At 38.1% G+C, this 24,293-nt stretch overlaps 1 protein-coding gene across 1 annotated transcript in view; it reads right to left on the bottom strand.

Annotated features, from left to right (window-relative positions):
• Positions 1–24,293, bottom strand: part of CFAP47 (cilia and flagella associated protein 47) — a 494,762-nt gene that overhangs the window by 133,891 nt on the left and 336,578 nt on the right. Inside the window, exons 51-52 of the mRNA XM_035002133.1 lie at positions 19,865–19,999; positions 10,133–10,230 (exon numbers count right to left, since the gene is read on the bottom strand). Coding sequence (XP_034858024.1) covers positions 10,133–10,230; positions 19,865–19,999 — 233 coding nt within the window. The remainder of the gene's footprint in view (positions 1–10,132; positions 10,231–19,864; positions 20,000–24,293) is intronic.

Below are 24,293 nucleotides of genomic sequence, written 5' to 3'. Positions count from 1 at the left end.
ACTTCTTCAAGAAGTACACAAAGATTTATGTGATGGGATTATTTCAAAGAACCCCTACTATCTCCACCAATTAACCATCATGTCTGAGAGTTAAAGAGTGCATGTGTTTTTACCTTAGGCAATTACTATTAGAGAGGTAGGAAAACATAATAACGTGGTGACAACATCACTGTCATTAGTAGCCTAAAAGGATTGAGGTAGTCAAAAAAGACTCCCCTTTGCTACCAACCTCAGTTGAAAGTAATCCTTAGTATAGCACACCTACCTGCAGTGAGAAACAGAGCAATCTGGCAATTCATGGCGCTAAGTTCTGCTCCTACATTACAATGTAAAACTACTAAATGGAATGGAGGCTCAGGAATTGCATTTTCATCTATGCAGACCTTGGATGTAAATTATTAAATATCTTTATGAATTAACTCTGTTAACTATTCATAATGAAAAATGAGAGCAATAGTGAAATTGGTAATAATCAGAAGAAGTTATGTAAACAAGATGAGTTATAGGTATCACATTGTGGTACCAAAACCAGGAAAGGTTTAAAGTAAAAACTGACAGGAAATCAACACAAACTGCATGAGAATTACACAAGTGTTAAAAAAAAAAACAAAAACAAAAACGGGGAGCCTCGCTGGCTCAGTTGGAAGATCATGCAACTCTTGATCTTGGGGTTGTGGGTTCAAGCCCCGCACTGGGTGTAGAGATTACCAAAAACTTAAAAATAAATAAACTTAAAAAAACCAAACCAAACCAAACCGAACCAAATTAAAAGTAACCACAGGCCCCAAATGGCATCACTTAGGACAAAATCCCAAAGTGGAGGCTTAATACATAATCTAATTGCAGTTTCAACTCCCCCAGGAATGTAGTCTTAACTGGTCAGTCAGGAATTTTCTGATGGGTGCCAATGAATCTGTCATATACCCTCTTTATTCCTCAAAGGAAGATGAGCTAATCTGCATAAGACCCCTTGCTGTTTACCATGAGGAAATGTTACCTTGTCTGGAACAATCCTTTTCCTTTGCTAATAAATTTCTTGCCCTATCCTCCATCTATAAAAACCTTTAATTTTGTACAACAAAATTAGAGGCTCCCCTCTACTGGTTGGATGGGATGCTGCCCGATTCATGAATCATTTAATAAAGCCAATTAGATCTTCAAATATACTTGGCTGTACTTTTTTTTTTAAAGAATGTATTTATTTGTTTTAGAGAGAGAGAGCACGGGTAGGGGGGCAGAGGGAGAGGGAGAGAATCTCAAGCAGACTCCATGCTGAGTGCAGAGCCCAATGTGGAGCTCTATACCAGGGCCCTGAGATCATGACCTGAGCTGAAACCAAGAGCTGGATGCTTAACCAACTGCACCAACCAGGTGCCCCACTCGGTTGTATTTTTATTTAACACACAATAATAATGAAATTTATTACATAGGGAGGGGCAAGTCTTTTATGGAAAATGGACAAAGGCCATTATTTGAAAATACATTATTTATGAAAATAATGTATTCCTGAAAGTGTATATGCAAATATTAATTTTAAAAATGAAAACATATTTGAAGTACATTAAAAGAAACAGACTGTGTTTTCTTTTTGCTCAGTCTTCTTACTTATCCACATAAAGTACCCTGATGGTGTATGTTTCTCAGTCTGTGTGACAATCTTTACTATTTAAAGTTGAAAGTTAAAGATCTTAGTTTCTATCAGTTTTGCTTTAAGGGTTAACATCTCTTCCCAAAAGGGGGGCACATTAGATACCATTTCATGAGAAGATGTGAACAGTTGTTTGTCTGTTAGTATCTTAGGATCACATCCTTTTTTTTTTGAGTTGCAGATCTCTACTCATCTCTATACCTATTTTAAATATACAGATAATAAGGGAGCCAACGTCTGTCTTTTATGAGGTGCCACCTCATGGTCCCAATTTCTCCTGGACCCATTTAAAATGTTTTTTTTTTTCTTGCATCCTGATAAAGAGATTTCTGCTAATCTAGTAATCATTCTCCAGAGCAAATAGTTTTAAAGTTATATCATTTAAAAATAACTTATGAGAAAAATTTTATTCTGTACTGATAACAGGGTCACGGAAATGGGACATTTTCATTGAGTGAAATGACACTACCATCATCATATTAAATCATTTTCCACTTAAAAGAGAATGCTTTTGAAAGCTACACTTGAGTGCATCTCAATAGTTTAACCACCCATTTTCTGTGTCTCAGTGGAGATTTACCCAGAAATCAAGTGGGCAAGTAATTGATTTACAGATTTAAAGTATTTCAGTCTTTTTAAAATTTTATATTCATTGGAGCAAAAGTTCAAGATTCTAAATAATCAATTTTGTGAAAAATCTATCTGCATGTTTAAAAATGAAAGTAACCTCTATCATAAATTTAAAAATTTGAATACTAACAATAAGAAAATTAAATCAAATTAAAATATGGTTAAGAGCAATTAATTCTGTCCTAATGTTTCATTTAAACCAAGACCTAATATGGGGCACCTGGGTGGCTCAGTTAGTTAAGTGTCTGACTTCAGCTCAAGTCATGATCTCTGAGTCCTGGAATCGAGTTCCACACTGGACTCCAAGCTCAGCAGGGAGTCTGCTTCTCACTCTCCCCCTGCCCCTCTCTCCCCTGCTCACACTCTCTCTCTGTCAAATAAATAAATAAAATCTTTAAAAAAAACACAAAGATTCAATATTTAACTTTATTAAATAATAATAATAATAATGAACATGGATTTAGTAACACTTTAGTAATTCACATAAGACAATCCTATTCTTAGTCACTATTATTTAAAATGCCAAATCTGGGAGATGTAGGAGAAGATGGCAGAGGAGTAGGGGACCCTATTCCAACTGGTCCCCTGACTGAGCTGGATATCTACAAGACCACTCTGAACACCCATGATATCAGCCTGAGATGTAAGAAGATATATCTGAATCTCTACAAACAGAATATCATAGGCGGTTGGTTTCGAGGTATAAAGCGAGGAGCCGTGATTCCACAGGCAGATACCAGAAGATAAACGGATGGGGGGGAGCCGTGGGGATACCGCATCACTGGTGAGTGAAAGCCTCCCCCGCTGGGGATGGAGCACAGACTCGCAGACTGGTAGCAGTGGGGAAAGGACATTAGGGAAGCCCCCTGGATGGAAACCCAGAGCGGCAGACTGCATGTGTGAACTGGGGGTGGCTGGTGGTTTTAGAAGCACAAAGGGTAGATGCCCCGACCCGGAGGTGAGGACTGGGAGTGCTGCTGAGGGGACCACAACCCAGGATGCTGCAGTTTTTAGCAGCACAGACAGAAATAGAGATAGTGTGGCCTGGAGAGCTCACTGAAGAACAGACTGTGATCTCTCTGTTCTGAGGCAGAGGTTTAGAAATGGTCTCTTCTGCTCTGACTCTCCAAAAAGACACGGAGACCTGCCAGGGAAAGCTGACAGAGAACAAAAGTGCCCCAAAACTGGTTTTCACTGAGCCCATCCCCCAACACACACAGTGGGCAGGGCAACTCTGCACAAACAGGGTTGCCTGAGTAACAGCGTGGCAGGCCCCTCCCCCAGGAGACAGGCTGGGAGAACAAGAGGCCAACAACCTAAGGTCCCTATAAAACAGGTGCATCTTGCTTGGGTTGTGGTCAGTAATTTGGACTCTGTACATTCCCTCAACCACCCCTCAGCAGAATGACTAGAAGGAGGAACCCCCAAAATAGGAAACACTCAGAGACTGTGACTTCTGCCACACATTAACAAATGGATACAGATATAACCAAGATGTGGGAAATGGACTTCAGGGTAACAGTTATGAAGACGATAGCTAGAATGGAGAAATTGATTAATGGCAACATGGAGTCTCTAAGGGCAGAACTGAAAGCTGAACTGGCAGAACTTAAAAATGCTATAAATGAGATCCAATCTAATCTAGATACTCTAACAGCTATGGTAAATGAGGCAGAAGAACGAATTAGTAATCTAGAAGACCAATTGATAGAAAAGAAGGAAAAAGAGGAAGTCTGAGAGAAACAGCTCAAACTCCATGAAAACAGAATTAGAGAAGTAAGTGACACCATGAAACGTTCCAATGTCAGAATTATTGGGATGCCTGAGGGGGTAGGGAGAGAGAGAGGACTAGAAAATATATTTGAGCAAATCATAGCTGAGAACTTCCCTAATCTGGGGGATGAAATAAACATTCGTGCCCTAGAGGCAGAGAGGACCCCTCCCAAGATCAAGGAAAACAGACCAACACCCCAGCATGTAATAGTAAAACTCACAAATCTTAGAACCAAGGAAACCATCTTAAGGGTAGTTAGGGGAAAGAGATTCCTTACATACAGAGGGAGGAACGTCAGAATAATGTCAGACCTATCCACAGAGACCTGGCAAGCCAGAAAGGCCTGGGAAGACATATTGAGGATACTAAATGAGAATAACATGCAGCCAAAAATACTTTATCTGGCAAGGCTGTCATTTAGAGTGGATGGAGAGATGCAGAGCTTCCAAGACTGGCAGAAACGGAAAGAATATATGACCACTAAGCCAGCCCTGCAAGAAATATTAAGGGGGGTTGTATAAAAGGAAAAAAGACCCCAAAAGTGATATAGAAAAGAAATTTACATAGACAATCTATAGAACAAGGACTTCACACACATGCAACATGATGACAATAAATTCATATCTTTCAATAATCACTCTCAACGTGAATGGCCGAAATGCTCCCATAAAATGGCATAGGGTTGCAGATTGGATAAAAAGACAGGACCCATCCATATGCTGTCTACAACAGACTCATTTTGAACCTAAACATACGTCCAGACTGAAAGTGAAGGGACGGCGATCCATCTTCCATGCCAACGGACCTCAAAAGAAAGCTGGGGTAGCAATTCTTATATCAGACAAATTAGATTTTATTTTTTTATTTTTTTATTTTTTTCAGACAAATTAGATTTTAAACTAAAGACTGTAGGTAGAGACACAGAAGGACACTATATCATTCTTAAAGGGACTATCGAACAAGAAGATCTAACAATTGTAAATATCTATGCCCCCAACATGGGAGCAGTCATGTTAACCAAACTAAAGAGTCATATTGATAATATTATGTTAATTGTAGGAGACCTCAATACTCCACTCTCAGCAAAAGACAGATCATCTAAGCAGAAAATCAACAAAGAAACAAGAGCTTTGAATGACACACTGCACCAGATGGACCTCATAGATCTATACAGAACATTCCACCCTAAAACAACAGAATACTCATTCTTCTTGAGCGCACACGGAACTTTCTCCAGAATAGACCACATACTGGGTCACAAATCAGGTCCCAACCAACACCAAAAGAATGAGATTATTCCCTGCATATTCTCAGACCATAATGATTTAAAACTGGAACTCAATCACAAGAAAAAATTTGGAAGAAATTCAAACACTTGGAAGCTAAAGACCACTCTGCTCAAGAATGTTTGGGTCAACCAGGAAATCAAAGAACTTAAACAGTTCACAGAAACCAATGAGAACGAAAACACATCAGTCCAAAATCTATGGGATACTGCAAAGGTGGTCCTAAGAGGGAAATACATAGCCATCCAAGCCTCACTCAAAAAAAAGCAGAAAAATCCCGAATTCACCAACTAACTTTACACCTTAAAGAAATGGAGAAAAAGCAACAAACAATACCTAAGCCAAACATTAGAAGAGAAATAATTAAGATTAGAGCAGACATCAGTGAATTAGAAACCAGAAACACAGATCAGATCAACGAAACTAGAAGCTGGTTCTTTGAAAGAATAAGGTCAATAAACCACTGGCCAGACTTATCCAAAAGAAAAGAGAAAGGACCCAAATTCATAAAACTATGAATGAAAGAGGAGAGATCACGACTAACACCAAGGAAATAGAAACAATTATTAGAAATATTATCAACAACTATATGCCAATAAATTGAGCAATCTGGAGGAAGTGGATGCCTTCCTGGAAACCTATAAACTACCAAGACTGAAACAGGAAGAAATTGACAACTTGAATAGGCCAATAACCAGTAATGAGACTGAAGCAGTGATCAAAGAAGATTTCAAAGAAGAAATAATACCTATTCTCCTGAAGCTGTTTCAAAAAATAGAAACAGAAGGAAACCTTCCAGACTCATTCTATGGGGTGAGCATAACCTTAATCCCCAAACCAGGCAAAAACCCCAACAGAAAGGAGAATTTCAGACTGATATCCCTGATGAATATGGATTCCAAAATTCTCAACAAAATCCTAGCTAATAGGATCCAACAATACATTAAAAGGATCATCCACCACGACAAAGTGGGATTTATCCCTGGGATGCAAGGGTGGTGGTTCAACATTCACAAAGCAATCAATGTGATAGAACACATTAATAAGAGGAGAGAGAAGAACCATATGGTCCTCTCAATTGATGCAGAAAAAGCATTTGACAAAATACAGCATCCTTTCCCAATTAAAACTCTTCATTTGTTTTTTTAAAGATTTTTATTTATTTATTTGACAAAGAGAGACACAGTGAGAGAGGGAACACAAGCAGGGGGAGAGGGAGAGGGAGAAGCAGGCTTCCCGCTGAGCAGGGAGCCCGATGCAGGGCTCGATCCCAGGACCCTGGGATCATGACCTGAGCCGAAGGCAGATGCTTAACGACTGAGCCACCCAGGTGCCCCAAAACTCTTCAGAGTATAGGGATAGAGGGAACATTCCTCAAGTTCATAAAATCCATCTATGAAAAACTCACAGCAAATATCATCTTCAATGAGGAAAAGATGAGAGCTTTTCCCTTAAGATCAGGAACAAGACAAGGATGCCCACTCTCGCCACTATTGTTCAACATAGTACTAGAAGTCCTAGCCACAGCAATCAGACAACAAAAAGAAATAAAAGGTATTCAAATTGTCAAAGAAGAAGTCAAACTCTCTCTCTTTGCAGATGACAGGATACTTTATGTGGAAAATCCAAAGGACTCCACCCCCAAATTACTAGAACTCATCCAGCAATTCAGTAATGTGGCAGGATACAAAATCAATGCATAGAAATCAGTTGCTTTCTTATACACTAACAATGCAACTGTAGAAAGAGAAATTAGAGAATCGATTCTTTTCACAATAGCACCAAAAACCATAAGATACCTCGGAATAAATCTAACCAAAGAGGTAAAGGATGTATACTCTAGGAACTATAGAACACTCCTGAAAGAAATTAAAGAAGACATAAAAAGATGGAAAAACAGGGGCTCCTGGGTGGCTCAGTTGGTTAAGCGACTGCCTTCAGCTCAGGTCATGATCCTGGAGTCCCGGGATCGAGTCCCGCATCGGACTCCCTCCTCGGCAGGGAGTCTGCTTCTCCCTCTGACCCTCCTCCCTCTCATGCTCTCTATATCTCATTCTCTCTGTCTCAAATAAATAAATAAAATCTTTAAAAAAAAAAAAAGATGGAAAAACATTCCATGCTCATGGATCAGAAGAATAAACATTGTTAAAATGTCTATGCTACCCAGAGTAATCTATACCTTCAACGCCACCCCAATCAAAATTCCAATGACATCTTTCAAAGTGCTGGAACAAAGAATCCTAAAATTTGTATGGAGTCAGAAAAGACCCCGAATTGCCAAGGAAATGTTGAAAAAGAAAAATAAAGCTGGGGGCATCATATTGCCTGATTTCAAGCTATATTATAAAGCTGTGATCACCAAGACAGCATGTTCCTGGCACAAAAACAGACATACAGACCAATGGAACAGAACAGAGAGCGCAGACATGGACTCTCAACTCTACGGTCAAATAATCTTCGACAATGCAGGGAAAAATATGCAATGGAAAAAAAACAGTCTCTTCAATAAATGGTGCTGGGAAAATTGGACAGCTATATAAAGAAGAATGAAACTTGACCATTCTCTAACACCATACACAAAGATAAACTCAAAATGGATGAAAGACCTCAATGTGAGACAGGAATCCATCAAAATCCTAGAGGAGAACATAGGCAGTAACCTCTTCGACACTGGCCACAGCAACTTCTTTCAAGATACATCTCCAAAGGCAAGTCAAACAAAAGCAAAAATGAACCTTTGGGACTTCATCAATATAAAAAGCTTCTGCACAGAAAGGAAACAGTCAACAAAACAAAAAGGCAACCCACAGAATGGGAGAAGATATCTGCAAATGACACTACAGATAAAGGGCTAAAGTCCAAGATCTATAAAGAACTTCTCAAACTCAACACCCTAAAAACAAATAATCAAGTCAAAAAATGGGCAGAAGACATAAACAGACACTTCTCTGAAGAAGACCTACAAATGGCTAACAGACACATGAAAAAATGTTCATCATCATTCACCATCAGGGAAATTCAAATCAAAACCACATTGAGATACCATCTTATACCAGTTAGAATGGCAAAAAATGACAAGGCAGGAAACAACAAATGTTGGAGAGGTTGTGGGGAAAGGGGAACCCTCTTACACTGTTGGTGGGAATGCAAGTTGATACAGCCACATTGGAAAACAGTGTGGAGGTGCCTCAAAAAGTTAAAAATAGAGCTACCCTATGACCCAGCAATTGCACTCCTGGGTATTTACCCTAAAGATATAGATGTAGTGAAAAGAAGGGCCACAGGCACCCCAATGTTCATAGCAGCAATGTCCACAATAGCCAAACTGTGGAAAGAGCCAAGATGCCCTTCAACAGATGAATGGATAAAGGAGATGTGGTCCATATATACAGTGGAATATTACTCAGCCATCAGAAAGGATGAATACCCAACTTTTACATCAACATGGATGGGACTGGAGATTATGCTAAGTGAAACAAGTCAATCAGAGAAAGTCAATTATCATATGGTTTCACTTATTTGTGGAATGTAAGGAATAGCATGGAGGACATTAGGAGAAGGAAGGGAAAAATGAAGGGGGCGGAATCGGAGGGGAAGACAAACTGTGAGAGAATATGGACTCCGAGAAACCAACTGAGGGTTTTAGAGGGGAGGAGGGTTGGGGGATGGGTTAGACCGGTGATGGGTATTAAGGATGGCATGTATCTCATGGAGCACTGGGTGCTATATGCAAATAATGAATCATGGAACACTACATCAAAAACTAATGATGTACTGTATGGCGACTAACATAACATAATAAAATTAAATTATATTAAAAAAGTAAAATAAAATAAAATGCCAAATCTATGCCTGTTACTCCAAATGTGTTTCAAAGTGAAAGGCCTGATGTAGAAACCAGGAAGAATCAGTACTGAAAGAGTCAAGAGACTATAGGAACCAAAGGCAGGCCTCCTCAAAATGGGCCACTTTGGCATGAAGATTATTTTGAGTTAAAAAGCAATCAAAACCCAGCAGATTCAGGAAAATCTCTTACCTCTCTCCTCAACAGCATAAAAAGGATTTAGACAGAAGACGTGCTCCAGGAAGAGAGCTATCACCACAAACTACATTACAGTATGAAATGGGTGTGATAGGCAGGGAGGAACCTAGAAAGGCCTGTTTGATCAAAGTTCTCTGTATCCCCTTATTTCCCAAGAGGCCTAGCAAACATTTGCTTACCAAATATTTACTCTTTTTCCCCTTTATATAAATTGTATTCCTTCCCTTTGAAGTCTCAGACCCCTCTCCCCTTCTCTTTAATTCAGAATGACATATAGACCTCATTTTGTCTGTCTTTGGAATTTCCATGTCTATGTGCATTCCCCAGACATACACTATTAAATTTGATTTTCTTCTGTTAATCTGTCTCATGTCAATTTGATTCTTAGTCCAGCTAGAAAAACCTTGAGGGGACAGGATATTCCTGATCCCTGACAAGAGCATAATCCTGCTTTTACCATATGTGTGAGGGCAAGCATATAGGCTAAGGTTAAGTTTGCTCTTGATAACTCTTGAAACATGCATGTAGAATTCTAATCAGTAAAGCCACTGTAAGATACCATAGAGCTGAAAGATGTTTTCCATAAGCACTTAAGGTCCATATTACTGGATTTAAAATAAAACTGGTATAATTTGAATAATTTATTCTAATGTGCTCATTTAATATGGATTTTTTTAGGGATCGCAATTTAAGCATACAACAAAAGCTCTGTTTGCAAAAAGAGAGTCTATGAACATTTAATGGGTTCTTACCAGAGCAAGGCATTTCATTTCAATAATGTTTACTGGTGGTCCCGGAGAGCTATGGATCTCAAGATAATACCAGACTTGGAAATTGCTAACACTATCATCTGAAAAACAGAAAACAAAAAACAAACATCTCTTAATGTAGGCTTCAGAATATCATACTTAACATAAAATTTGAGAAACATCAATAGATACCATTTTCAAACTCTTTTTGATGAACTCATTTGTCAAGAGACGGAAGTGGAAGGTGAAAAGCTGATTGCATTACAATTTGTGAGTGCAAAGAGAAGTGCCATCCTGCATAGCTATGAGCTTGCCCTATAAAAGCTCCCTGTCCTCCAACTGCCCCAGGAACTCATTATATTCCCTACTAAAATAAGAATGTTTTACTTCTAAGAATTAATATTTCAAAAGAAATAACCAATCATTTTCCCAATTGCCAAAACATTCACATATTATATATAGAACTATCTAAATATTATAATTCACAGTGGTACATTTCTAGTACCAAAAGATTCTAGTCTAAGGACACAATCAGGAATAGTTGATGAGATTTTTCTTTTCTTGAAAGTGTAAAAAAGGATTCTAGCAATTTAGCCTAAAGGAAGCTGGATTGGGAATGAACTACATGGTGAGAAAGTAATGTTTACATCTGGGTTCCTGATATTTTTTTTTAAAGTAGGCACTTCTGTTGCTGGTGATGTCTAAAGTCATCCTCCCAAATCCTGCCACTGGAACCTTGGTCCACCACAACAGTCCTGTGTAGCAGGGTATGTGCTGGCACCAAACTCAAGTTTCCCATTTGTTTAGTTTGAACTGTTCAGCTTCTACTTTGATGTTCTTTATTCTCCAGTGTTGAGCTAGTATATGGTTTAAGATGTCGTCCAATTTCAGTTATTCATATGCATATTCAAATCAGTATGTCATGTTTTAAAGATTCCATGTACTGTTATGTTTGCCTAACTTACTTAGGTAAATTATTAACCTCTTTGGGTCTCAGTTTCCTCATCTGAAATAAGGGTCCCAGACTAGTGGAATTCTCTCTCTCTTCTGAAAGAGAGTGTTGTATATTGCAGTACATTGTGTTGTATGGAATTGTATTGCATGGTGGAGTAGAATTTGCCACCGAATAGCACATACCCTCCCCAGTGTCTATCACCCAGCCACTCCATCCCTCCCACCCCCCACCACTCCAGCAACCCTCAGTTTGTTTCCTGAGATTAAGAATTCCTCATATCAGTGAGGTCATATGATACATGTCTTTCTCTGATTGACTTATTTCGCTCAGCATAACACCCTCCAGTTCCATCCACATCATTGCAAATGCCAAGATCTCATTCCTTTTGATGGCTGCATAATATTCCATTGTGTATGTGTGTGTATGTGTGTGTATATATATATATATATATATATATATATATATATACACCACATCTTCTTTATCCATTCATCTGTCGATGGACATCTTGGCTCTTTCCACAGTTTGGCTATTGTGGACATTGCTGCTATAAACATCAGGGTGCACGTACCCCTTCGGATCCCTACATTTGTATCTTTGGGGTAAATACCCAGTAGTGCAATTGCTGGATCGTATGGTAGCTCTATTTTCAACTTTTTGAGGAACCTCCATACTGTTTTCCAGAGTGGCTGCACTAGCTTGCATATGGTGATTAACATAATAATAATAAAAAAATAATAAATAAATAAGAATTTGCTACCCCAAAATTTGTCTTTGGTATAAGGATTATTTTGAGCTGATTATTTTTAAGAAACTGCAGATACAGAAGCTCTGAGAACAGAGTAGAAGTTACCCTTTTGTAAGACACATTTACATTTCTAAAGGAAATCTGCATTTGTAAGGGTGTCTCCCTCTCTGTACTAGGAAGTTGGGAGACTAAATCTTTAGAAACCTGCAAAACAACCTTACACTTGTTTACTGTGCTTTCCTGGTAACTGCATTATTGGCTCTCCATCCCCCAACATCTTTTTTTGTCTTTAGCTGGAGATGGTATTTTAAGATAAGGGTTTGGGCCATTTCAAGGAGTTATTCATTTTTCCTGGTTCTATCCCATATATAGAAGAGGTATACTTTTTTTTTTTTTTTTTTTTTTTTTGAGAGAGAGGAGCGGCTAAGGGCAGAGGGAGAGGGAGAATGAGAATCCCAAGCAGGCTCCACACCCACTGGAGTCCCACACAGTGCTCAATCTCAGGACCCTGAAATCATGACCTGAGCCAAAATCAAGACTCGGTTGCTTAACTGAATGAGCCACCAAAGCACCAAGCCAGTAACACAATGTACTGAACTTTTGTTTTCTTTTTCCTGCTAATCTTTTTTATTATTATTATTACAGGGGGCTCTCGGCCAAGAATTTAGAAAGGTAGAGGGAAAATTATCCCCCCCCCACCAGGAGCATTTTATCTTATTGCACTGAAATGCACTACTTCGTACCATATTATATTATATTGTATTGTATGCCCCTCTATTCTAATACTTTAGCTATTAAGAAGTACTTATCAAATTAGTGGATCTTAGAACAATCCAGACATTCAGAACAATTAGCTAGTGAGAGGGAGACAGAGAAAGTCCATGTGAATTCTTATTCCAAATACTTGTGAGAAGTTCTTGAGGGTGATCTTAACTCCACATTTTCAATTGCCTTCTGTGTTTATTTATTTTACAGACACCAACTAATTACCTTGAAACCATTAATGCACAGAGAATAAGTTACCAACTTTATACTGATGTTAGGTTACTGCGAAAACCTCTGCTCATGATTGTATTGGCTGCTCCTTCAATTCTATGACAGTGCTTTAAATGCTTTTATGATGTTTAAATGTGACATCTCAAAATAAACCAGTTCTTAAAATGAAAAATGCTTCCCCTTCTAGGTTGCTCATGTATATTTCACTGGCTTTTCCAATGCTTTAATCCACACTGAACTCACAGGGAAAATAATTCTGGAGAGAAAGGGCTTCACGACTATAAAGCCTGAATGCCCCACAACTCTGGGCTGGCACAAAGAACAATAAAACAGTCTGCTCATCTATAATGGGGACTGTCTTAGTCAAGGTTCTCCAGAGAAAGAGAAGCAATAGAATATGTGTGTGCATATAAAGAGACAGACAGAGAAACAGAAGCAGCGAGAGATTGATTTTAAGGAAATGGCTCATGCAATTGACTTGGTAAGTCCAAAATCTGCAGGTTAGGTCAGCAGGCTGTAGACTCAAGAAAGAATTGCAGTGCAAATCCAAAAGTGGTCTATGGGTAGAATTCTTTTTTGTTCTGGGGAGGTCAGTTTTGGTTCTGTTAAGACCTTCAATTGATTGGATGAGACCTACCCACACAAGGGAGGGCCATCTTCTTTATTCAAAGTTCACAGATTTAAATATAATTCTCATCCAAAATCACCTTCGCAGAAACATCCAGAATAATGTTTCACCTATTATCTGGGCACCATAACCTAGCTAGGTTGACACTTAAAATTATCTATCACAGAAACAGTAACACTTAATGTTTGTGATTGCTGTGACTATCACATAAGGCATTGTTATGATGTAGCTGATTTAATTCCTACAGTGCTAAAAATATACACTGATTATGAGTTTATTGGTTAGAATAAGATTAAAGATGATTTATTAGTGAGAACAAAAATAATAATTATTAAACACTGTTTAGCTACAGGCCTTAAACACATTAAAACTTTTTGCTAATTTTAAAATCAATAACATTCACTATAGTGACTTTAGAAATTCCTGAAAAGCCTAAAGATGACAATTATTCATTATCTCATGACTAAGGATAAATACTTATTTTTCTTGTATAAAACTCCAGGCTTGATATGTCAATAAAGACATAGATGTAGAGATACACACACATATATATAAATACACTGGGGTATACAAATTATATAAAATTGATGTATCTATATGTGTGTGTGTGTGTGTGTGTAAACATATTTTTATCCTTCAGACAACATCTGCTATTAGAACTTGAGTTTTATCCCTAATCATTAGGAAAATGCAAATCAAAAACCGCAATGAGCTATCACCTCACACCCATTAGGATGGCTACTATCAAAAGAACAGAAACCAGCAAGTGTTGGTGGGATATGTAGAAAAGGTAACCCTTGTGCTTTGTTGGTGGCAAATACAAATTGGTGCAGTCCCTGAAACCGCCAACAGAATTAAGTCTGCAGAAAGGCATGTAGCCCATAGTTAAAGACTATTGGGAAAAATACCAGGAATAAGTTAGAATATGCTTTGCTTAAGATATTGAAAATGTAGGGGTACCTGGCCGGCTCAGTTGGAGGAGCATGAGACTATCGATCTTGGGGTTGTGAGTTCAAGGCCCTGACAGGTGTAGGGAAAACTTAGATAAATAAATAAAGTTAAAAAAATAATAATAATGAAAATGTAGCCCAAGGGAACAGGAAATGAAACAGCCTGTGCAGACATCGTAGTCTTAAGGTATATAGCCTCTGCTTTTGCTAATAAAGACAGCATCACTGACAAACATTGCTGCAATATTTTGTAAACCTGGACCAGTGAAGGAAATGACCACTCAACCATAGTCTTGAAGAGACAGGTGACCTGGCACCAGTTAATTAGTCTTGAAGTTTACCCAATCCCTGACCAGTCAAAAGAATCCATGATTCCAAACCCTTTACCCTTGATTTTTGCCCTTAAAAACCCTCACTTGCAAGCCATCAGAGAATTCACGATTTTGAACACTAGTTCCCTGTTCTCCGGGGTAGTGCCACACAAATAAATAGCCTATCTTTTTTCAGTGCAAATGCTCAGTTTTTTTTTTTTTTTTTTATTGGCGTGTTGGACATTGGAGAGATGAACTCTTGTTAGGTACAGTTATACCACTATGGAAAACAGTATGGACAATCCTCAAAAATTTTAAAATAAAACTTTCATACCCACATTTGGGTATTTATCTGAAGAAAACCAAAACATTTACTTGGAAAAGATGTATGCACCCCATGTTTATTACAGCATTATTTATAATAGCTAAGATATGGAAACAACCTAAGTGTCCATCGAGGATGAATGGATAAAGAATTTGTGACATATATGTATAGAATGGAATATTATTCAGCCATTAAAAAAAAAAAAAAACAAGGAAATCCTACCATTTACAATATGGACAGACCTTGAAGGCATTATGCTAAAGTGAAATAAATCAGAAAGAGAAAGAAAAACATTGTATGACCTCACTTAAGTGTGGTATCTTTAAAAAAAAAAAAAAACTCAGAAAAAGAGATTAGACTTGTGGTTATCACAGGTCGAGCATGGGAAGGAGGTGGAAAGGGAGAAAAGTCGTGAAAAGATACAAACTTTCAGTTATAAGAGAAATAAGAACTACAATGTAATTACAACATGATGAGTATAGCTAACACTGCTGTATGATATAGAGGACAGTTGTTAAGAGTGTAAATCCTAAGAGTTCTTATCACAGGACATTTTATTTCCTTTTTTCCCCGTTCTTTTCACTGCATCAATATGAGAAGATAGATATCAGCAGGACCTATTGTGGTAATCTTTTCACAATATATGTAAAGAAACCATCATGCTGCATACCTTAAACTTACAGAGTGCTGTATGTCAACTATTTTTCAAAAAAGTGGGAAAAAATTTATGTGCACGTAATACATATTCAAAATTATTTTAAATAAAATTGTAAAACTAAAATATTTAAGTTTCAAATATTCAAAATAATAGATCACATAATGAACATTCTTACAGAAAAATGTGTGCATATCTCTGATTATTTTATTCAAACTAATTTCTTAGAATGAAATCATTGGATCAATAGGGATAAAAAAATCTTAAAAGTTTTAGGGGTGCTAGGCTGGCTCAGTTGGTAGAGCACGTGACTCGTAATCTCGGAGGTGTAAATTCGAGCCCCACATTGGGCATACAGATTACTTAAAAATAAAATCTAAAAAAAAAAAGTTTTAAGCATATTGTAAATGCTCTCAAATTCCCATTACAATGCATAAAATTGTCTCTTTCAACTTGCCCTTCATCAAAACTGGGTGTTACTAATATTTTTCAAATTTTCCAATTTGGAAAAAGTTAAAAAAATCCTATTGTTTTCATTTCTTTTTTGGTCCCAGCTTTGTTGAGGTATAACTATTAAAAATTATATATATTTAAGGTACAACTTGATTTGATATAGTATGCATTATAAAATAATCACTACAATTAAGCTAATTAACACATCCATCATCTCACATAATTACTGATTTTTGGTGGGGGTGGTGAAGACATTTAAGATCTACCTTCCAAGCAAATCTCAAGTATACCCTACTGTATTATTAAATATAATCATGTTGTACATTAATTAGTTCTCCAAAACTTACTCATTTTACCTAACTGAAACTTCCCTAATTGAAAAGAGATACACTGCTGAGCAATCAGTAAGAAAAAGTTCCATGTTATTATAGGAGATGGAAAGGTTAATCCTGTCTGATATAAGAAGACAACTTTGAAGAACTGGGGATACTTGTAATATTATTAGATGCATTTTTTCCTAGCTCTTAATCTATCTTGCAACATGTCATCACATCATGCAGATTTTCTTATTAGATATCCCCACTCTTTTTTATTCCATTAACATGATACCATAATATTCTGATTTTCTTTCAAACACTTTTACCTGGCTTTCCTTCATGGTTCTGCCTTAGTTTTCAATGGGAGTTTCACTCCTAGCATAATCCATCTACAGCAGTCATCTGCTCTTTGAACTTACCTGCACGATTTCAATTAAAGAAACCCTAAAACTTTACAACCTGTTTTTTGTTTTTTTTTCTGGTCTCAGCTCCAAATATTCAATTGATGACTGGATATTGCTACATAAATGTCTTGCTGTCACATCAAAATCAGCAAGCACAAAACTGTGCCAAACATTATAATCTCCCAGACTTTTTATTTCTTCTTGTTGATAGTTCAACAACTAAATTACTCCATAATTTTGCTGTCTCCGCATCCATTTTGTGTGGCCAAGTGGGCTGCATGGGCCTTGAACTGACAGTAGCCCTCTGGAGAGTACACACACTAGATAAAAGCCGACACAGTCACAAGTAAATGTGAATTTCTGATATGACTCCCTAATCATTCTTGTGATAAGCACTCTCCTCTGTCTCCCAGGGCCTTCCCATTGTGCGGCCCTTAGATGAGACCCCCGTGATGCTTACCAAAATCCTACTCTTTTTGGTTTGAATTAACCAATCTGGCCTCAGCCCAGGAACCACAAAGCATTCTGAGAACCCTAATTAAGGCATGTGCGCAGGTCCTTCTTCTCTCTTTGCACCCTGCCTTGACCTCCCCATGTGGCCCCTTGAGGAGTGCAGTATGAGTCCTCCAGGACCTGTGAGTAATAAACTCTTTCACTTTCCCTTGTGGCCTTTTGTTGAACCTTGACACACCATCTGACACCCCAGGGGTCTACTTAACAAATGTTATTTTAACAAAGCCCCAACACTTCTAAATTAATATCTTAATATTTTTCTATTCACCAAGATACAAACAAACCTTGTTCAATTTTAGAATCAATCCTCTTTCATCTCCTCTCTTAAGAAAATCATCTAGGGTCATCGGGGTGGCTCAGTCGGTTAAGCGCCTGCCTTTGGCTCAGGTCATGATCTCAGGGTCCTGGGATCGAGCCCTGCATAGGGCTCCCTGCTCAGCGGGGAGTCTATTTCTCACTCTCCCTCTGCCCCTTCCTTCCCCACTTGTGCTCTTTCTCTCAAATAAACAAAATCTTTAAAAAAAAGGGGGGGGGCGCCTGGGTGGCTCAGTCGGTTAAGTGTCTGCCTTCGGCTTAGGTCATGATCCTAGGGTCCTGGGATCGAGCCCCACATCAGGCTCCCTGCTCCGCAGGAAGCCTGCTTCTCCCTCTCCCACTCCCCCTGCTTGTGTTCCCTCTCTCGCTGTGTCTCTCTCTGTCAAACAAATAAATAAAATCTTAAAAAAAAAAAGAGAGCGAGTCATCTAATGCTAATCTCTGAAATGTTTTCTATCTTTAATGGTACGTCTCTATCCCCATCGCCACCATAAAATACATTGTTCTCTTCACTTCAAAGCCAGTTCGCTGTGCCAGTGGCCTGCCTAGCTGGCCCCAACTGCTCTTCCCTTTCCAAACCATTTTGAATAGTGCCTAAATAATCACTCTTAATCCATGTATTCTGTGATGGTTAATTTTTTTTTTTTTAAAGATTTTATTTATTTATTTGACAGAGAGAGACACAGCGAGAGAGGGAAAACAAGCAGGGGGAGTGGGAGAGGGAGAAGCAGGCTCCCCGCAGAGCAGGGAGCCCGATGTGGGGCTCGATCCCAGGACCCTGGGATCATGACCTGAGCTGAAGGCAGACGCTTAATGACAGCCACCCAGGCACCCCTGTGATGGTTAATTTTATGTGTCAACTTGGCTGGACTATGTCTAGTTGTTTGCTTAAACACCAGTCTCAGACCTTGCTGTGAAGGTGTTTTTTTGTTTGTTTGTTTTTTCCAGTGGAGTTTGAGTAAAGCAGATTGCCCTGCATAATGTGGGCATACCTCCTCCAATCAGTTGGAGGCCCTAAGAGCAAATACTGACGTTACCTGAAGAAGAAGCAATTCTTACTCAAGACTGATAGAGAACCCTGCCTGAGCTTGAAGCCTGCCTGGCCTGCTTCTGGAATTTGGACCCAAGATTGCAATAGCAACTCTTACCAAATTCTCTGCCCTGCTTGCTTGGCATACAGATTTTGGACTTGCCAGTCCCCACAATCATGTCAGCCATTTTTTAAAAATTTCAAGATCTTGGGGAGCCTGGGTGGCTCAGTTGGTTAAGCTCCTGCCTTTCGCTCAGGTCATGATCCCAGGATCCTGGGATCAGGCCCATGTGGGGCTCTCTGCTCAACAGGGAGCCTGCTTCTCCCTCTCCCTCTGCCTGCCCTTCACCTGCTTATGCTCTTACACACTCTATCAAATAAACAAAATCTTTTAAAAAATTTTTCAACATCTCTCTTTCTCTGTTTCTCTCTCTATATATATCTATTTACATTACATTATATTATGGTAGTGTCTGTTTTACTGAAGAATCCTGACTAAACACAAAGTCATTCAATAAAGATTTCTTCTTTGATATACCTCATTGTCTCCACAGCTTTGCTTCTGTTGACCCACTCTTCTCTAATGCCCTCTGATGTCCCTGCCACTCACCCATAAGAGAACTCAGTTACCCATTTTCCAGGAAATCTACCCTGTGCCTTCCAAGTCTCCATTATCTCAATTTCCTTTGAATTTCTACTAAAAAGATATGTTTAACAACATTCAAATAAAGCTTTATAATACAGGAAGGAAAAAAATAGCACTGACTTTCTTCTGCATATGAGGAAGACTGCTATCATCTCCTACGCTGAAGAAAAGCATATTACCTTGTTAAAATTACATACTCATTAACATTTTATCAGAAATTTACTGTAATTTTTTGTTTAATAACAAGTATATATAAAGTTTTTCACTTATGAAAGAGACAGCCTTCAAGCTGAAGTAATCTATTAATGTTAAAAGCTGTACAAATCCAGAAAGTAAACTACATAAAGTTAATCCTGAAATAATACAATAAAATTCTTACAGATATATGCAACACACATTTGCATATACCTTATGAATGTAAAATATTTGTTCATTTAAAAGTGAATGATTGAAAAGTGATCATGAAACTTTCCTTAATCATAAATTTACCTGAGTCTTCTTCATCAAACTTTTGGAATAGTTCTGATAATGATTTTTCAAAGGAGGGTGCTCGACATTGATCTTGATCTGAGTCTTCCTGAGAGTCATCATCTCGTCTGCGTTTAACAGAAAATGAAATTGTACCTAAAACACATAAGTAAAAGATGCCAGATTAACCAGGGATTGGTTTTCTAAAATGAAAGGTCAGTTTTAGGTACTAAAGATGCTTTAGCTTGAAACTAATAAACAAAGACAAACATAAATTCTAGGCCTCACCATCACATTTAAACCTGATGGTGGTACAGAACAATTTAATAGAGAGTTCATTAATATTTAAGTATAAGAGATAATTGAGTTTTCATTAAAACCAGCAGTGTGATACCTGGGTTCACAACTGGGGATGTCCGTCACCAGCTATGTGCCTTGGTTTGCCCAAATATGAAATGGAGGTGACACTGGTAGCAGCTGGTGACACTGGATATTACAAAGTGTCTGTGGTATTACACTGGCTCCCTCTGGGTCTCTGGCAATGCTCCCAACACTTCACCAACCTCTGAGTAGACAGGACTGGCCCCAGACTATGGCTGAGAGGGGCTGGAACTAGGTCAGACTGCTTCAGGATCTGCAGTCAGACTGAGGTGGGCAGGCTTGACCATAGAACATGGATGGGCGTTGTCTCCCTCTGGGTCCCTGGGTAGGCAGGACTGCTTCCAGACTGTAGCTGTGAGGGGCTGAAACTGGATTATGGGGCTGCTCCCAGATGTAAGACAGATCATGGTCAATGGGCCTACTTCTGGGGCACGGACAAGTGCGTCTCCCAAGACGATTGTTCCCAGACTATGGCTTAGAGAGGATCCGCAGTTGGTCCAAACTGGAGGGGCTGCCTCAGGTGCACAGACAGGTGTGTCTTCTCCAAGGTGCTAGGTGGGCAGGAATCATGGCTGAGAAGGGTTGAAGCCGGGCCATGACCACTTCAGGGTCCGCAGATGGGACTAAATTCCATGCGCTTGGAATGGAATGGGCATGGATGGCATGGATGGCAATGAGTGGCAATGGATGGCAATGAGTCCTGCTAGCTCCTTCTCATAAAGTGCTGGTGGCAGCACTCAAGCCCAATGGGGCTATAATTGAGTCCACAGAAGGGACAGGGCTATTTCTTGATCTATAGCCAGGACCTTGGTTGGCACGTCCACCACAGGGGCACAAGCCTGCCTTTTCAAAATGGCCCTCCTCAGTCTTGGATTCCACCGGGGTTTCATAATTTCCCACCTGGATCCCACAGTTCCCACAAAGGCACTTTTGCTGTGGATGGCTTTCAAGTTACTGTTGCTGAATGGGGATACAGGTGTTGGATCTCCTATATTGCCATCTTGCTGATGTCACTCCTATCTTATCGTTTTTAATCTTTTTATTTTAAAATATAAAGTCACTTAAGTTTCAGGTTAAATTTCATATCCTATTATAAACATGGCTTTCTTATTTTACATAGGAGTTTACAAACACATTATAAAAGGACAGGATACATAGTGCAAAGAACACAGGCTTTGGATAGAAGCTGAATTCACACACTTGTTCTGCCACTACTAATTTAGCCTTGAAAATGTGATTTACCTCGTCTGTAAAATGGTGCTAGCTGTTTTGAAGATTAAAGGACTGTAGTTTATGTTTATGTAGGACTTACTATACGATAGACATTGTTCTAGGTGATTTACATATATTAATATATTATATTACATTTAGCTTTTTGAGGAACCTCCATACTGTTTTCCACAGTGACTGCAACAGTTTGCATTCCCACCAATAGTGCATGAGGGTTCCTTTTTCTCCACATCCTCGCCAATACTTGTTGTTTCTTGCATTTAGATTTTAAGCATTCTGACAGGTATGAGGGATACTGATTGTAGTTTTGATTTGCATTTCCCTGATGATGAGTGAGGGTGAGTATCTTTTCATGGGTCTGTTGACCAACTGAATGTCTTCTTTGGAGAAATATCTGTTCATGTCTTCTGCCCATTTTTCAATTGGATTATTTATTTTTGGGATACTGACTATTATTAATTCTTTATGTATTTTGGATACTAACACTTTATTGGATATGTCATTATTGTTTTTGGTGCAACTGTAAATTAGATTGTTTTCTTAATTTCTCTTTCTGCTGCTTCATTATTAGTATATAGAAATGCAACATATTTCTCTATGTTGATTTTGTATCTTGCAACTTGACTGATTGCATTTATCAGTTCTAGTAGTTTTTCGGTGGAGGCTTTAGGGTTTTCTATATAGAGTATCACGTCATCTGCAAATAGTGAGAGTTTTACTTCTTTACCAATTTGTATGCCTTTTATTTCTTTATGTTGTCTGATTGCTGTGGCTAGGACTTCTAGTACTATATTGAATAAAAGTAGTGACAGTAGATATTCTTGTGTTCTTCCTGACCTTAGCGTAAAAGCTCTCAGTTTTTCACCATCGAGTATGATGGATTATTTCCATTTTAAAGAAGGGAAACTGACACAAGAAAGTTCAGTAACTTGCCCAAGGTCAATCAGCTCATAAAAATACAGGTAGAATATGAAAACATGCATTCTGCTTCAAAGTTCCTACTATTTTTTACTTAATTAATAAATTTAATTTTTTGAACAGTTTTAGGTTTACAAAAAAATGATGTAAAGTACAAAGTTCCTACATATCCCCTCCTGTTTCAGGTATTACAAGCATTTTGCATTATTGTAATACATTACTTGCAATTGATAAGCCAATAACGATACGCCATTACTAAGTAAATTCCATCGCTTACATTTTAGCTAACTTTTTCTGTTGTACATTCTATGTCTTTGGCAAATATGTAATTCCATGTATCTGCCATTACTCTATCATGCAGAATAGTTTCACTGCCCTAAAAATCTTCTGTGTCCCATTCATTCATCCCTTCCACCCAACCTCTAAAGAACTGGCTATCACTGATCTTTTACCTCTTCCAGAATGTCATATAGTTGGAATCATACAGCATGTGATCTTTTTAGATTGACTTCTTTTACTTAGCAATATACATTTAAACTTCCTTCCTGTTTTTTGTGGCTTGGTAGGCCATTTTTTAAAAAGATTTATTTATTTATCTGAGAGAGAGAGAGAGAGGTGAGGGGCAGAGGGAGAGGGAGAGAGAATCTCAAGCAGACTCTGTGCTGAGCGTTAGAGCCCAAAGCGGGGCTTGATCCCATGACCGTGAGACCTGAGCTGAAATCAAGAGTTGGACACTTAACCAACTGCACCACTCAGGCACCACAGGCCCATTTGTTTTTATCACTGAAAAATATTCCATTGTATGGATTTACTACCGTTTATCCATTCACCTATTACAGGACATCATAATTACCTCCATATTTTGGCACCTATGAATGTTATAAACATTCATGAGCAGATTTTTGGATGGACATAAATTTTCAACTCATTCGGGTAAATATGAAGATGTATTATTACTATATCATGTTATGAGTATGTTTAGTCTTGTCAGATACTGCCAAACTGTCTTTCAAAATGGCTGTGGCATTCTATAATTTTGCATTCCCACCATCAATGAATGGAAGTTCCTATTGTTCCACATCTTTGTCAGCACTTGGTGATGTCAGGACTTTTAAATTTAGCCATCCTAATTAGCAGGTAGTGGTATCTTGTTTTAATTAGCAGTTCCCTAGAGACATGATGTTGAACATCTTTCTATACACTTATTTGCTATCAGAATGTTTTCTTTGGTGAGGTGCCTCTTTAGATCTTTTGCCAATTTTTATATATATATATGTGTGTGTGTGTGTGTGTATATGTATATATGGGTGTGTGTGTGTATATATATATATATATATATATATATATATATATATATATATATGAGACAGATAAGGACACTATACATTGATAAAGCTCAATTCACTAAAACAAAAACAAAAACTCTTAAGCTCATAGATACAGAGAATAGACTGGTGGTTGCCAGAGGTGGAGGGTGTAATGTACAGCATGGCAATTACAGTTGATAATACTGTATTACATATTTAAAAGTTGCTAAGAGAGTAGATCTTAAGTTTTCATCACAAGAAAAAAGAATTTTGTAACTATGTATAGTGACAGATGTTAACTAGACTTACATGATGATTACTTTGCAATATATACAAATATCAAATACAAAATTCAATTCAGCAAGATTATATAAAAATTATAGATATATACACACCTAAAAACAGAGGCCAATAATATTTGAAACAAAAACTGACAGAACTGGAAGGAGAAATAAACAAGTCTACAATAAGAGTTGGAACCTTCAATACCTCATTTTCATTAATGGACAGAACAACTAGACAGAAGACCAATAAAGAAATAGAGAATGTGAACACCACTTTAAAACCACTAGACCTAATTGGATTATACAGAACATTCCACCCAACAATAGCAG

This window comes from Mirounga leonina, unplaced genomic scaffold (assembly GCF_011800145.1).
Source record: "Mirounga leonina isolate KUSES-001 unplaced genomic scaffold, KU_Mleo_1.0 Mir_101609, whole genome shotgun sequence".
Lineage (NCBI taxonomy): Eukaryota > Metazoa > Chordata > Mammalia > Carnivora > Phocidae > Mirounga > Mirounga leonina.
The sequence above is the reverse complement of the archived record's forward strand: the minus strand, read 5'-3'. Positions and strand labels throughout refer to the sequence as shown.